General features: G+C 56.3%; 1 protein-coding gene and 1 long non-coding RNA gene across 5 annotated transcripts in view; one reads left to right on the top strand and one right to left on the bottom strand.

Annotated features, from left to right (window-relative positions):
• The window catches only part of LOC120236761, a 10,164-nt gene extending 4,952 nt beyond the window's left edge, over positions 1-5,212 (top strand). For 3 of the 4 annotated variants that reach the window (XR_005529765.1, XR_005529762.1, XR_005529764.1), the window contains exon 3: positions 120-270. This is a non-coding gene — a long non-coding RNA (uncharacterized LOC120236761). Of the gene's footprint in view, positions 1-119; positions 271-5,154 lie in introns of those variants that run through there. The other variant, XR_005529763.1, reaches the window with a different exon arrangement.
• Positions 189-15,131, bottom strand: GRK6 (G protein-coupled receptor kinase 6). Its single transcript, XM_039239725.1, has 16 exons — positions 14,931-15,131; positions 11,156-11,251; positions 10,096-10,208; positions 9,899-9,976; positions 9,454-9,554; positions 9,024-9,116; positions 8,855-8,918; positions 8,575-8,715; positions 8,112-8,302; positions 7,337-7,374; positions 7,138-7,227; positions 5,772-5,980; positions 5,536-5,673; positions 2,209-2,346; positions 1,992-2,126; positions 189-1,320 (listed from the first exon to the last, which is right to left on the bottom strand). The coding sequence occupies exons 1-16, from the start codon at positions 14,980-14,982 to the stop codon at positions 1,249-1,251; spliced, it is 1,749 nt and encodes a 582-aa protein (XP_039095656.1). The 5' UTR covers positions 14,983-15,131; the 3' UTR covers positions 189-1,248.

Here is a 15,131-nt window from a genome sequence, read left to right as displayed (position 1 = left end):
TGCCTGGAGAGGCTACTCCAAGATCAGCTGGGTGGGTGGGTGGGTGGGGAATTAGGGTGCAGAGGTTGTTGGAAGGGCATTGGGGACCAGGCCCACCTCTGATCCCTTCCCACTTCCAGCAGGGCAAGGGAAGCAGGAAGACCCCTGGAACACCAGGAGCAAGAAAAGAGGCAGGCAGGGCAGCTGGCCAGGTTTGTGCTCGACTGTATTCACTCAGAGACACGTGGCAGCTTACATTGGACAAAATGAGTAATAAAAATTGGCTTTAAATATGGAAAAACCAGGACCCTGTAATCCCATGCTACCCTAACACTGGGACCAGGATGGCCATCACAATCTGGGAAGGACCAGAACCGGGGCCTGGGGTACACACCTCAGCCTACCCACTTCACACATACGCACACACTTGCGCTCACACACACACCCCACAGGCACACACAGGGAGGGATGGATTATTGCTGGGCACATGTGTCTATTGTTAAGAGGGGAAGTCTGGAATGTTTGAGAGTTGACTAGGGACAACCCCCTCCCACTTCCCATGGCCTGGGCTGGGGGCATTTCTGCAAGAGGTGTCTTCAGGACAGGGCCCAGCATGAGGGACAAGGCGCCCTGGGAGCTGGAAGGCAGAGGCAGACCCATCTGGGACAGCCTGGGCAGTGGACTGATGGGTCCCAGGGTCAGCCCAGTCTCTGGTCACACTTTGGCACAGGCCTAGGAGATACAGAGGCCCCAGATCCAGCCTTGACAAGTGCTGAAGAGGGTCAGCATCGGACCCCAGAGGTGATGGCCCTGAGCCCGGGGCAGCAGAGGCAGGCAGGAGTCTCACTCGGAGGTCGGCGGTGGCGAGCACAGTGCTGGGGGCTCAGGGGCCTTGCCTGGCCCAGCCTCGGCCTGTCCGAGCTGGGCCCAAGGAGCCTTGAGTTTGGCAGTGGCCCTTCTGCCAGCTCCAGGGTAGGTCTTAAGAACGCTCTGGTTGCTATATACATTCGTACAAATACATAAATACAGAAAGCCCCGAGCTCCATGGACAAGAGCTGAAGGGACGCACCTTTGTCCCAGGGACAGCCCAGGCCTTGCCGAACTCAGCCACACCAGAGGCTGAGGGGCAGAGGACACTGGGGACAGCTCCGGCTGTGTTCCCCAGGCCACAACTTGAGTGGACAATGGGGAAGACCACTGTGCAAAACTGTAAACAGCGCTCAGAGTAGCTGCTACCGCCAACCACCGGTAGGGGCCTCAGGCTCGGGGCTAGAGGCGGGTGGGGAGCTCGAGGCGGGTGGGGAGCTCTTCCTCACTGTCGCTGCAGTTCCCACAGCAATCCTGGAGGGATGGGGAAGACACGGAGGGAGAGACGCAGAGCGAGTGCCATTAGCTACCAGTGCCATCACCCAGGTGGGCCCTGCCAGGACTTGCCTGGAGCCATGCTCTGGGGTGGGGGTGGGGATCCCCATGAAGGGCCTAGAACAGCAGCTCAGGCCAGACATGTGTGGACATCAGTGCAGAGGCTGCTCGCAGCAGGCTGAAGTAAGAGGGTCCAGGTGGATGTCAGGCTCTGCCAGAGCAAGACCCTGTCCAGACCCTCTCCCCTGGAGCTGGTGGAGGCAGGGCATGGGGAGACAGATGGCTAAGCAAGGCTAGCAGCTTGAAGGTGCCAGGGTGCGGGGAATGAAGTAGTGGGGGGGGGGAGCGGGCACCAGACTTCTTTCGCCCACATCTCGCCTCTGCCATGGAAGGGCTGCCCGTGGCTCCCCAAGGCTGGGCAGCAAGGCCAACCCACGGGGAGCCCACACTGCTCACCTCTGGAAAGAGAAAAGAGGCCGTGAGCCCAGCCAGGGATAGGGGACAGGCGGGAATGAGGCCAGAGACCCTGGGCACCCCTTGCACGGCTGGAGGATGCCCACTCCCAGCACATGCGGGCACCGGCTCTGCCTCCCACCCACCGTCCCCTGGAGTCAAGCGGGGGGCCAAGATAGGACACTGCTGGGGGTTACCTGGCGGCTGAAGAGTCTCTGCAGCAGTCCTTTCTTGGGGGGTGCAGGTGGCTGGCCCTTCCAGTCCAGGTCTGGGGGAACTGAGCCATCTAGCCCAAAGACATTCAGCTCCTGGAAGCACTCTGTCTCCACCATCTGCCAAAGAACAGGCAGCTGTGCGAGCAGCCTCCAGGGCTGCTCCTCGGGGGCTCAGACCACCAGCTGGGCAGACTCTTACCTCATTCTGCCAGGGGATGGGCACGCTGCCCGTGGCAAACTTCTGGTAGAAGTCCTGGTCAGTGGGCTCCAGCTCCACACCCTTAACTGTGGAGAATTGTTCAATGTCCAGAACATCCTTGCAATAAATGGCCTGGGGCTGTTGGGGACAGAAGTAGCAGTCAGAAGTAGGGCATGCACACATGCACACCTGCCCACCTACATGCACGCGGAAAGCTCCACCCTGAAAATCACTCCAGCCTTGGCCTGGTTGTGCCTGGACTCTTGCAGCCCTCTCTGATTTGGGGTCAGAAACTAGATACTCCATGCACTTCCATTTCTCCTCTATAAACTGGGAATCATTACTCCTCACTGCTTTCAGCTGATGAGGCTGAAAGACCATTGCCTTTCCTAGTCGATGGCAGCTGACCTGCTGCAGCCAACCAGCCCCCACAGTGCCCTGGGGAATCAGCGACAGGCAACCCCCCCACCCCCACACAGCTGTCTGGGGGTACAACTGGTGACGTGCTGCAGGCAGAATCTTAGCTGGTCCTTTCAGCTGAGCATCCCCACACAGGGCCTGGAGCTAATAGGTCCTCTGTCCCAGGATGTCCAATGGCCTGCTCCATCACCTCAAGGTTCATGGCCAACCAGAGGATTAGTCCTCCCGACTCCTCCCACCCCTGGAGCTCCTGCTGGAAGCTCACCTCACTCCAGAAGGCCACGGTCTTTTTCATCTTCATGTTATTCTCTAAATCCTACTATTAAGAATGTCAATTAAAACATAATGTGGGGCACCTGGGTGGCTCAGTTGGTTAAGCATCTGACTTTGGCTCAGGTTTATGATCTCATTGTTGGTGAGCTCGAGCCCCGCCTAGGGCTTGGTGCTGATAGTGTAGAGGCTGCATGGGATTCTCTCTCCCCCTCTCTCTCTGCCCCTCACTCACTCACGCCCTCTCTCAAAATAAATCAAAACAAACAAACAAACAAACAAAAAACATCATAATGTAAAATGGTACAGCTGCTTTGGAATATAATCTGGAAGTTCCCCAAAAGGTTAAATGTAATGTTATCATATTAGCCAGCAATTCATAATAGTCCAAAGTAGAAACAACCCTAATGCCCATCAACTGATAAAAAAACAAGATGTGGCCTATTCATGAAATGGAGTGTTATTCAGTAATAAAAAAGGAACAAAGTACTGATACAGGCTACGTCATCAGTATGAACCTTGAAAATATGCTAAGTGAAAGAAGCCAGTCACTAAGGACCACATATTGTATAATGCCATTTGCATGAAATTTCCACAACAGGAAAATATGTAGAGACAGAAAATAGATTAGTGGTTGCCAGGGAGAGGAAAATGGGGAATGACTGCTAGTAGGCATGGGGTTTTTGTTGGGTGGGGGGGAAAGGGGTGATGAAGATGTTCTAAAATGGATTATGGTGATGGCTGCACAACTCTCAATATGCTAAAATCCATTTAATTACATACTTTAAATGAATGAATTATAAATTATGTGAATTAAATCTCAATAAATCTATTAGAAATGATATCATCATCAAACTTGCTTCTCATCTGTTGCTTCTAAAGAGCTGAATTCCAGGCCACTGATTTTCTAACTCTGAATAAAAGACCCAGGCATGGTGGGATGACTTCCAGGTTAAATGAGACGATGTGCACCAGAAGCGGAGCGTCAGGGCCAGCCCCGAGGCAGGCTGCTCTCAGTTAAATTGCTCACAGCAAGGCCCACAGCCCAGGGTCTGTGAGGCCCACAAAACACAATCATTCATAAGCTGCAGCCCCCTAGTTGGCCTCCGCCTTCTACTCACCTCCTCTAGGCCCACCCCCACACCTCACATGTCTGCTCAACATTCTCCAAAGGCCCCCCGTCACACTTAGAATAAGACCACACGCCTTTCCCAGCCCATGCTCACTTCAGCCACACTGACCTCTTCACTGCTCTCTCTTTCTCTCTCTCTCTCTCTCTCTCTGCTGCTCCTTCTCCCTGAAATGCTCATACCCCAAAACGTGGCACAGCTCTCTCCTTCCCATATTTTAAGCTTCTGCTTAACCATCAGCTCCTCAGAGACCACCCTGTCTAAAAATACTCCCACTCCTAATCATTCCTTATTGTCTTCTTAGCCTGATTTCTTTTTTTCCATTGCACTTCACATTACCTGATACTCCTTTTTCACTTATTGCTTTATTTTGATGTGCTTCCCACTACAACATGAAGGCATAACTGGGTCCTGTTGACCTCATGGTCTCTGAGGTCTAGAGCGTATGGGCATTCAGATATTTGGAATAAATGATCACCAATGCGGCTGACAGTCACCAACCTGGCCTGCCCAATCTCCTTCCTGACTCCTCAGTGTTCCTGGTGAACTGTCAATCAGAGGACCCAGTCCTCTTACGTAAGAGAGCAGGGCAAGTACATAACCTAGTCTTGGCCAATGACAACCTTCCCTGGGACTTTATACAGAGAAGCCTGAATTCAGTGGGAGGAGGATCAACAGGTTGAAGCACAGCCAAGAGATGAAGTCTTGGCCACACTGCATGAAATCCTGATGTTGGCCCTACTCTGAGGCTCTCTAGCCAAACAAATCAATAAGCTCCTTGCTGGACATAACTAAGTTTCAGTTGGGTTTCTTCCCCTTGAAATATGATGATTCAAGGATGTTTCTGCCCATAGAATGCCTGACCCACTGAGATGCTAGTAAGTGGGTAGGACTCTACAAGGGAGAAGTCAGTGCTGCCAGGTGTAGTGGGCAGCCACTATTCACCCAGCTCAAAAGCCCTTACCCCCGCTGGCAATGGCATCTTGGTTTTCCTTTGGGAAACTGACCTCCCTGACTGGCAGTGGTACAGGTGGGCAAGTGATCCAAGCGTAGTCACTGATGGGCCTCTGAGCAATCCGTGGCAATAAGCACTAGCCTTAGGGTTACTTTTTTTTTCCCCTTTCAGGACTTCTTTTGAAATGACTGGGCAAGAGGTACACTCTGTCTACCGAGCTGGCTGAGCTGGTAGGATGTGTCCACCACTGCTGCACCCTAGCAAGAGAAGTCGGAGAGTAAAGGCTGCATACTGGCCTGGACAGTGGAGAGGGACAGGAAGAGAGAATTCCTGCAGGGTTGTTGCAGCCCTAGACCCAGGTGTGCCAACAGTGAGATCTGTCGTGGGGCTTTCATTTGTGTGAGTCTGATGAACTGTTTTGTTGGCCAAGCCATCTGAGTTGGGTTGTCTGACACTTGCACTGAAGGTGGCCTGATGGCTCCTCTAAGAGCCCCGGGCCCGAGCCCCCACCCAGTCTTGGCCCTACCCTCAGCAGGAGCAGACAGCACTCACATCAGGCTTGAAGGGTGGCTCTAGCATGCCGGCTCCCAGTCGCTTAAAGTTCAGCTTTTTGAAGAGAGGGTGTTCCTTCACCTCACGGGCACCGCCTCCACGACACCCCAGGCGCTCAGCAGGGTCCTTGCACAGGAGCTGTGGCAGGATAGAGGCAGTCAGAAGGGGCTTCGGAGAGGTGCCTGGTGCCCCCAGCCCCAGCCCTGGCCCCTTGGCCTCCTGCTGGCTTGCCATACCTGGGAGCAGAGCGAGCGGGCCTGTGGGGAAAAGTGCTCTGAGTATTCTTCAGGCACCTCCTTCACCAACCGTTCCACCTCCTCTCGCTTGATTTTCTTTTTCCTCTGCTGGAAGGGTGACTGGCCTGCGATCATCTCGTATAGGAGGCAGCCTAGTGCCCACCAGTCTGGGCTGAATGTGTACCGTTCGTTCTTTACCACCTCCGGAGCTGGGCAGGGTGTAATGGGAGTTAAGGCTGGGCAGGAGGCAGAAACCAAGCCCTGGGGGGGCCCTGGGAATGCCCAGCACACATCAAGTGGGGCATCAGCTCAAACCTCTGCCCACCAGGCAGGCACTACCAGCAGCCTGGGGGGACCTCATCAAGTAGGACACCACATGCCCCATCAAATGTGGCCCTGTAAGGGGCCAGGTCTTCTGATTTTTCAAGAGAAGTCAGAAATACATATTTTTAATGGGAAGCTGTCTGGCCTATCAAATGTTGGCAACCAATTCAAATTGTTTTATTTTTTCCCCATGTTTATTTATTTTGAGAGAGGGAAACAGAGCATGAGGAGGGGAGGGGCAGAGAGAGGGAGAGAGAGAATCCCAAGCAAGCTCTGCACTGGCAGCATAGAGCCTGATACGGGGCTTGAACCCACAAACTGTGAGATCACGACCTGAGCCAAAATCAAGAGTCAGATTCTTAAATGACTGAGCCCCTCCAGGCGCCCCTCAAATTGTTTTAAAAACAATTTGACTTAAACACAAATGCAGGCTATATTAGGCCTGTGTGGTTACCAGTTTGCAACCTGTGGATTTAATATCAGACAGAAGTAAGAAGAAACTCCTCTGCTGCGTACCTACTGCCTGCCAGGGTGGGCACATGGGGATTTTTGCCTCTCCTACTGCTTTTCACCTAAAAGCAACTCTGGGAGCCATGATTACTTTATGGTTGGGCAAACTGACCTGGAAGAAGCAGTATGTGACCCAAGGACACACAAGTAAGACGTGGGGCCTGTAACTGGGGCTCTATCTGCTGTGTCACATGGTCCCCAAGGGGAATACTAGGGCCGCATCTTGGCCCATACCACAGATGGGCACTCCCTCCCTGACCCTGGGCAGATCAGGGGGAGGACTTCTCACCCTTCTGTCGTAGTCACCTGCAGGCCCAGCCAATAGTAGGGGCTAAGTATTTGGGCAATGCGTGATGTGGATTCGCAGGTGTGTGGGGCCCTGGCTGAGTCTCGGTCTCTTTATTTCTAAGATGGGGATATCAGCTCTTTCTACTCCCTGAGACACAGAAGACTCCCAAACAGAAGTGGTGGGACCCAGCCCAGGACAGCAAGAGGACCCAGGAGGGAGGGGCCAGGGCAGAGGGAGACTCACCCATGTAGCCCACAGTGCCCACACGACCCTTGATGGTCTGGCCTTCTGGCACGTGCACAGCCAGCCCCAGGTCAGAGATGCGGATGTGACCTGAATGTGGGTGGATGAGTGGGGGGGGGGGGGCCATTAAACAGATGGGCCAGACCCTGCCCCACTCCACTGCACTCCACCGCTGTGCCCCCCCACACCGCCTACCCACCATGGTCATCCAGTAGGATGTTCTCTGGCTTTAGGTCCCTGTGGGGAGAGAAAGGCAGGGTCAGATGTTGTTCGGTTTGTCAAGGAGCCAGATGGCACACCACCCCGTCCTGGCTCACTTGTCTCCTGGGATGGAATGTGCAGCAAGGTGCAGGAGCCATTTAATTCCAGGGTGAGAGAGAGCCCAGCCCTCACTCACAGCAGCTCTGACTTGAGAGAGCAGCTGAAGGATATACCCAGCCAGGACTCCTTCCTGGGAATCCCAAGGCAAGTGGAGAGCAGCTCCCACTGTGGGGGAGGGGGTGGGGAAGGTGGGGGCGGGGGTGGGACACAGCACCAGTAGCCTTGCTCACCACTAGTGTTAAGGGGGGGTCCCGCCCTCCCCCCACTCTGGTGGCTAACTCTGCCTTTCCTCTCAAATGGGGTTACTCATCTGTCCCCTCATGAGGCTGTTATGAGGTTCAAATGAAATCACTGCCAGTAACAACAGGCAGAGCTCCCCACTGCCAAGCCTGCATGCCAGGCTGTGTGCACTTTACGGCAGGGAGCTAACTGGCCCAGAGAGGGATGAGAACACCAGAATTCACAGGAGTGAGCCAGACCCAGAGATTCTCGAGTCCACCTGGCATGAGCAAGTGTGGAGCCCCAAGCCCAGGCTCGGGAGGGCTCAAACTGGCTCATGCTCACGACAACAGGCCCTGTAGACCAACACATCCTCTGCGGCCTCCACCCATGCCCAACGGCAGCCCCTGGCGAGGAGGGCTGAAGCCCAGCACCTGTACACGATGCGCTCCCGGTGCAAGTCCTCCAGGCCGCAGCAGATCTCCGCAGCATAGAAGACAGCCCGCTCCTCGGGGAAGCCAGCCTGGCCCATGTGGTAAATGTGGAACTTGAGGTCACCTCCGTTCATCAGCGTCAGCACCAGGCACAGTGCGTCCTTGGTCTCATAGGCATAGGCCAAGCTCACCTGTGGCCGAAGGGAACCATGCCTTCAAGCAGGGGCCATGGGCCACCCAGTGGCAGGGCTGGCGCCAGCCGCCCAAAAAAATCCTTCTCAGTGCCACTCCTTGGGGCCCAGCCTGCTCTCCAGGCCTGGTGTCAACACCCCAAACCCGCCCTTCCCAGGCATCTCCGAGGGTGGGGACAGGGCAGGACAGGAAGGGACCTAGCCTGGTGAGTGGGGAGGGCAGGGCAAGTGCATGGCCAGGGGGAAGGGAGGGGTCTCCTGTCTGTACTTACTACAAACCTACTGTTCACTTTCTCCAGGATCTGCTTCTCATTCAGTGCCATGGCCTCCCCTTTCCTCTTCTTGATCCGCTTCTTCTCCAGCTTCTTGCAAGCGTACATCTTGCCTGTTGCCCGCACCTGGCAGGCACACACCTGTAGCCAAGGTAGATGGGCAAGTAGGGACCAGCTGTGTCCTTCCTGGGGCTACTGGAGCTCGGGGAGGGGGGGCTGGTCCAGGGCCCACCATACCCCTCCTCCCCACTCCATCAGGGGCTCTGGCCTAGCCACTTACCTCACCAAAGCCTCCTTTGCCCAGGACTCGATACTGCCTGAAGGTGTTTTTGGTCACTGGCTGCCTGTGGGCAAGGGATTTCGGAGCAAATGCTGGCTAAGCAGGGGCCCAGGGCCCATGAGAGCCCTAGCACCTTGATCTACCGTGGGCCAGCCTTCAGGGAGCTCACCTTTCCAGCCACTTCCACTGTAGGAAACGGTTGAAGTAGATGCTGTCGAGGTAGTCGGCAAAAGGGGCCATGCTCAGGTACTCGTGGGTCAGCCTGTTGAGAGGGCCCAGCCCACCAATCAGCCCCTGACACCCTAGGTTCTCTGCTGGATGGGACGGGACCTCCTGTTATGTGCATTCTTGGCCTAAAAGGCAGCCTCATCAGCCAACCCTCTTGCTAACCCAACTAAGCAGGAGACATGCACCCATGCCAAAGCTGAAGATTCTATAGAGAGGGAAGGGAAGCTGCCCAAGCTCACACAGCAAGTGCAGGACCAGGGTGAGAGGCTCAGCTCCTTCACCAGCTGCTGGGCTGTTCACAGCCTCCCGGGGCCCACGGAAATCCCCTCCTCAGGACAAAATTCCAGGCCTATGGGCAGGGAGAGGCTTACCGGGTGAGCTCCTGGAAGAGGTCTTTGCAGGGCCCCTGTTCCAGCCGCTGGGAGCAATTAGTCACCAGCTGCCGGGGGACCTCAGGGATGAGGTCAGGACCCTAGAGATGGGCAATAAACAGGTCAGTGCAGGGGGCTCCCTTGGCCCGCTGCCTACACCCAGGGCAGAGATGGCCAATATCCTGGGCCTGTGCTAGGAGCAGCTGTAAGCTAGCAGTGTGCCAGCTGGCCCAGTTGCGGAACTCGGTTCCACCGCTACCCTTGAGGCAGGGTGAAGCAGAGCCACTGGCAGGCTGCCTGGCCCACCCTCCTGGGCTCCGCGCCCGTGGTCTGCCTGGTGAACCTAGAGAAGCTCCAGGGCACTCTCTGCCCAGGCTGTGGTCATTCCTCTCCCCATCAATGAGCTCTACCCGCTGCCGTCATCTCTCCATCCCTGCTCACTCACCGTGTGGCTCAGAAAATTCTGCATTAGCCGCCGCCCACAAGCCTTCCGCTTCTCATCAGGGGTCACTTCATACTCAGCCTGCAGGGTGGGAGGCAGAGAAGCTTGGGGCCTGGGCAGAACAACAGGTGTGGGGAAACGGGACACACTTGACCTAGGAACCTCTGCCCACCCTCAGGGTTGGGCTGGGCTGCGCTCACCACTCCATCCAAGAAGGCTATGCAGCGGGTCAGCTCAGGCCTCGTGGCGCAGAACTCTCGGAACAGCAGGCGCCCAATGGGCTGCCGCTCGCACAGGCTGTGGTAGTCACGCTCTGCAAGCAGGGGTAGGAGCTACTGGGTTTCTAGACCTGGAGCCTGCTGGCAGGGCACTCCTATCTGTACCGCCAAGCCCTGGGCCCCAACAGTAGCCTCCAGCCCTGCAGTATGGAAGCCACTACCTCCTTCAGAACCCTCACCACAACACTGAGGTCAGCACTACTGTTATTTCCATCACAGCTTGGGACTCTGAAACCCAGAGAAACTAAGTAATTAACTCAAGGTCACACAGCCAGGTGTATGGCTCCAGAGCTGGGCCCTCACCTCCCCCTGCTATCTTCTGGTTCACACCACCTACGTACGTCACAGTGGTGCTGGGCTTGGGTGTGGTTGTGAGGTTCCGGCCCGGCCCAGGCTAGGCCCAAACCTGCTGCCTGCCCGGCGAAAGTGCAAGAGGAAGCTGTGGCTTCCGGCAAGCTCGAGGCTAAGCCTCCTTCCCAGGCGGTGGAAGCAGCCATGGTATACTCCTTGCCCACGTGCAGGCTGTCAGAGGGGCCTAGGCAACCTTGGGGGCTGCACAGACCTGGGGCCTCAGCCAAGATAAGCAGGAACTGGCATCCTGGCCCTTCTTCTGGTCAAGGTTTTGATGCCCCCCACGGGCTTGGGGCTTGGGGCTCCTAATGCAGTCAATCTGTGGGCTGACTCCAGCCTCCACTGTATCTTCTGTCCCTCAAACCCCAGGCATGACTCTCCTTTCCTCTGCTGCTCTTCGACTGGCCAAATTTGACTCTGCCCTACTTCCCCCCACCTACCCCAAACACCCCCTGCTATCCTGTTTTGTACTACGCTCTCCACCCATCTCAAGCCCAGGAACTGAAACTGGGTTGGGTGGTGCACCTCAATCTTCCTGCTCCCCCGAACCCCCCAACCCTGCCCCTCTGCCCCCGGGTAAGGTCTCAGGAGACGCTCCCCCAGAACACCCAGGTCTCCACCCAGGCCTCACCGAGGCTGAGCCGCAGCTCTTCACACTGGCTGATGTGGGGGAACTGCAGCATCTGTCGCCATTTCTTGCTTTTGCCCTTGCGATTCCCACCACCACCTGTGGGAGCAAACAGGTGCTGGATCTCAAGTCCCGCTGCCACCATGCTTCCCCTGGCCACTCAGTGCAGCCCAGAGGCCTGGCCTTCTGGGCTCAGCCCAGGCACAGCACGCTCTAGGAGGCACTTCAGGCCTTCATCCCACATGTTTCAGCATGCCCTCCCTGGGCTCTAGGACACACACGGTTCCCTGGGCCCTTCTGATAGGAGTTCCTGGGCTCCTGGGCTGGAAGATCCAAGCGGGGTGATAAGGACAGGTCACCAGGTGAGGGTGGGTTTCCAGGAAACCTTAGCTGCTTCCTGGCAGGTAGGAGTTTCCCAGGTGAAGAAAGTAGAGGACATGACAGTGGTGGGAACTATGTAAGTCAAAGCACAGAAGGGAGAGATTCCAGGACACATGGGACATGCCTGAGAGATGCCAAGGACAGAGAGCAGCCTGGGTCACCAGGAAGGCTTCAGGCCCCTATTACCTGGCCCTGAATTCGAGCTATCGGAGACTCAAACAAGGTGGTGGCTGGATGCTCAGAATGCCCACTCAAAGGGTTCTATGGCCCTGATACTGGTCTCATTTTATCTAGCTGACCTCCTATCTGTAGCTGCTGAGATCAGGGTAGCAGCTCAAATGCCTACAGAGCCAGATAGGGTAAATGTGGGTCAGATGGGAGACAACAGGGAATGGTGGAGAGGGTGGTGAACTGGAGCGGGCATGCCCCTTCCTCCAGGCAGGAATACGGATTCAGCATGGCCAGCTCTTCTGACTTTTTAGCTGGGACTCTGGACTGTCATGTGAAATACTGGTTCTCATTTTTTGTAAAAACCCATTGCAGCTAATTAGGTTAAACATGTTAGAGAGCTAGCCAGATGTGGCCCATGGGCCACAAGGTTGAAAATAGAAGGGCCTGAGTCTTGGAGCCCCATAGACATAGGTTTGAATCTCCAATTCGCACTTTAGGCCTGTCACTTGCCCTCTATGAGCCTCAACTTCTCCATACATACTTCAGATCCAAAGCCACCTCTGGAAGTATTATCAGACTGCAAGAGTCTGTGTCCAGTACCCAGTAGGGCTGTGGCAAGAGGTGACCCTCAGCTCCAACAACTCATGGCAACCTCAGGCAGCCACTTTTCCCTTGCCTGGCCTCAGTTTCCCCTTTGCTTTACTCAGCCTTGTTTTCATCTGGCCTGGCTGAAGGCAGGTGACATAATGGAAGGGGCTGCTCTAGGGAAGAGTTAGGTCCCTCAATGGGTTCTGTGACCGAAGCAGCCTGGAGGAGGAAATGTTGCAGGGCACCCATTGGGAAACCTGCTAGCAGCTCTCCTGCGGCCTGCACCCAGCATACTCCACAGCCATTGCTCCACTCTGAATGAGCAACAGACCCCCACCCCCAACCCGGGGCAAGGCCTCGCAGAAGGGGAACTCCTCCCCCACCCCCACAGGTCCCTCACCCAACCCTCCATCCGCTGGCCTCCCCCCACCAGTTACTTCCTCCTCCCCCTCCTCCCAGCCACATCAAGGCAGCAGCAAGAGTCACATGCAAATATCCTGTCCTGGAACTGCCACCAGGGTCAGTGGGGCTCCTCCCCAATCTAGCCTGGCCCCCTCCCTATGCCTCTGCGGGCCTAGGAAAGGATGAAGGACTAACAAGGGCTCACACCCCCAATGCTACCCCACTTGATCTTCACAGCAATTCTGCCAGACTAGGCATACCCTCATGAGAAAACTGAGGCCCTGAAACAAGGAATCCATTTGTCCAAGATCACAAAGCCTGGAGGTGCCAGAGGCAGGATTCAAACCCAGCTCCCTAGGACTACAACCCACACTCCTTTCCCACCCCAAACATGCCATGCCAATCATCTAGATTTAGGGGTCAACTGAATACATACACCAAGGGTTCCCAAACTACTTAGGGCCTCTCTTGGGAAACTGGCGAAGGCCGGGCCCCAAGCTGTCCGCCAGCTAATGAAGGGATTCCAGTGCAGCCAGTCTATGGGCCAGGGTTTAGGACTCCATGACAACAGGGATTTCTTTAAGTTTGTAGGTCCTGTCTCCAACTATTCCACAAAAAGGGTTACTAAAGTTTAGAGAGAAGAGACTTGTCTAGAGCACGCAGGTGGGAGGAGCAGAACCAGGTTGGGGTAAGTGTTCTCCAGTGGAGGTATCAGTCCGTGTCTGGCCATACCACACTACACCTCACCCATGGCCTGAAGAAGCTTGTCAGGAAGTACCACACTCTCTAGCAGGCAAAGCAGTGCTCTCAGCAGGCCTGAGGCCTGAAGTGGCTATAGCCCTAGAGAGGGAGGCCTGGCCAGCCTCTCCCCACCCCTCCTCCCTAGCTGGCTAGATGACGAGGCAGAACAGAATCGGCAGATGCCCCCAGAGGCTAGGAGGAAGGCCTAGCCCCGAGACTCGATAAAGGACAGGAGATAAAAAAGGCTCTGGGCACTAAGGACCCAGCCTGCCATGCCTATTTCCAGGCAGCATCTCCCAGGGAGCAACACACACTGGGCAGGCAGGGGGTACCAGATGCTGTGCCATCTGGGGGCTCTTCTGGGCTTCCTACAGATTGTTTTGGGGGCATCCTGTGTCTAGGCCTGGGTCAACCACAATCTCACCGTAAGACTTGGGAGCTAATCCCTGGTCTGAACCTCAGTTTCCCACCTGTAAAACGGAGCAGAAAAGTGAAACAGATGACTCTTACAGCCTGGAAGCCCAGCAAAGAGTGGAAGATGACCGTGTCATGACCTCCCTGCCCTAGAGTTCCAAAAAGAAGGGTCTTGTTCACTGCTGGTCCCCAGCACCCAAGACAGGACAGGGCACATAATAGAAAGAGTGTTCCATGATTATGTTACTGGGGTGGATAATGACAGGTGAGGGCCAGACTGACCACAAGGCAGTGAGGACCAGGTCTGGTCCTCTGTGTCCCCCACAACCCTCAGAGGCCAGGTGCCTAGTTTTACTTGGGGTGGGAGCCATGAGTAGCTCAGTACACACTCACCAGACTTGCTCCCTCTGCCAGGCCTTGCACTTATAGTCCTGCCAGCCCCACATGCTCTCTTTCTTCAAAGCTCAGCTCCCACTTATTTCTGTGCCCGTTTGGCCCTCTACACCGTGGGCTTCCTGAGGGCAAAAATCATGACCCATTCACCTCTGTCCCCAGTGTTCTGAGGCACCGAGCAAGTGGCAATCATGTTGGTAGCATGTGTGACCAGCCGTTTCCCCAAACCGGGTAAGCTGTGCTATTGCAGTGGCTCGGTTCATTCATTCTTCAGACCTTTATCCTACACCAACTATGTGCGGGTCCAGGCTGGGCGCCAGGGTCTGGGCCTGAGGCACGTGGGGTAGGCTATCCTTTCTTGGGGCATCTTCTCACCTATCACCTGGAGGAGGCCTCAGAGAGGCTCTCCAAGGACCCAGGTCCCACCCTTCCCTCTTCCTTCCTCTCTCTTTCCCTCACCCCCCTCACCCCCCCGCCGCGAGGGCGGTGGCCTGACCCCCGCCCCTTCCTGGGTCCAGGCACCCCGGGGCAGGTGCAGAGGACTACCGGCCGGAAGGGCTCGCCTATACGCGGAGTGCCGGGCGCGAAGCGCGCTGTCCTAGGGGATCTGGAGACTGGGGCGCCCAGCCGAGCTCAGAGGCCGCGCGCTCGCGTTCCCCGCACCCGGTCGCCCTCTCGGCCGCCTCACCTTCCCGGGCCTTGAGTAGCACCGTGTTCGCTACGATGTTCTCGAGCTCCATGGGCTGCGGCGCCGCCGGGCCCGCCGGGCCGAGCCGCCGGCCGGGGTCGCTCGCGGGAGCCGGGGCCGGATGGCGATCGGCGCGGCGCGGCTCGGCTCGGCTCGCAGTGACCGCGCCGCGGCCTCCCGGGCCTCCCCGGCCGCCGCCGC

Source organism: Hyaena hyaena, unplaced genomic scaffold (assembly GCF_003009895.1).
Source record: "Hyaena hyaena isolate Hyena2069 unplaced genomic scaffold, ASM300989v1 scaffold_160, whole genome shotgun sequence".
Classification (NCBI taxonomy): domain Eukaryota; kingdom Metazoa; phylum Chordata; class Mammalia; order Carnivora; family Hyaenidae; genus Hyaena; species Hyaena hyaena.
The sequence above is the reverse complement of the archived record's forward strand: the minus strand, read 5'-3'. Positions and strand labels throughout refer to the sequence as shown.

Coding starts and splice junctions, on each gene's coding strand:
- GRK6 (XM_039239725.1), bottom strand. CDS start 14,982: ATGGAGCTCGAGAACATCGTAGCGAACACGGTGCTACTCAAGGCCCGG. Junction 8,919..9,023: donor CAGTGGAAGTGGCTGGAAAG/GTGAGCTCCCTG, acceptor CCTTGCCCACAG/GCAGCCAGTGACCAAAAACA. Junction 2,347..5,535: donor AGCCACCCTTCAAGCCTGAT/GTGAGTGCTGTC, acceptor TGTCCCCAACAG/CCCCAGGCCATTTATTGCAA.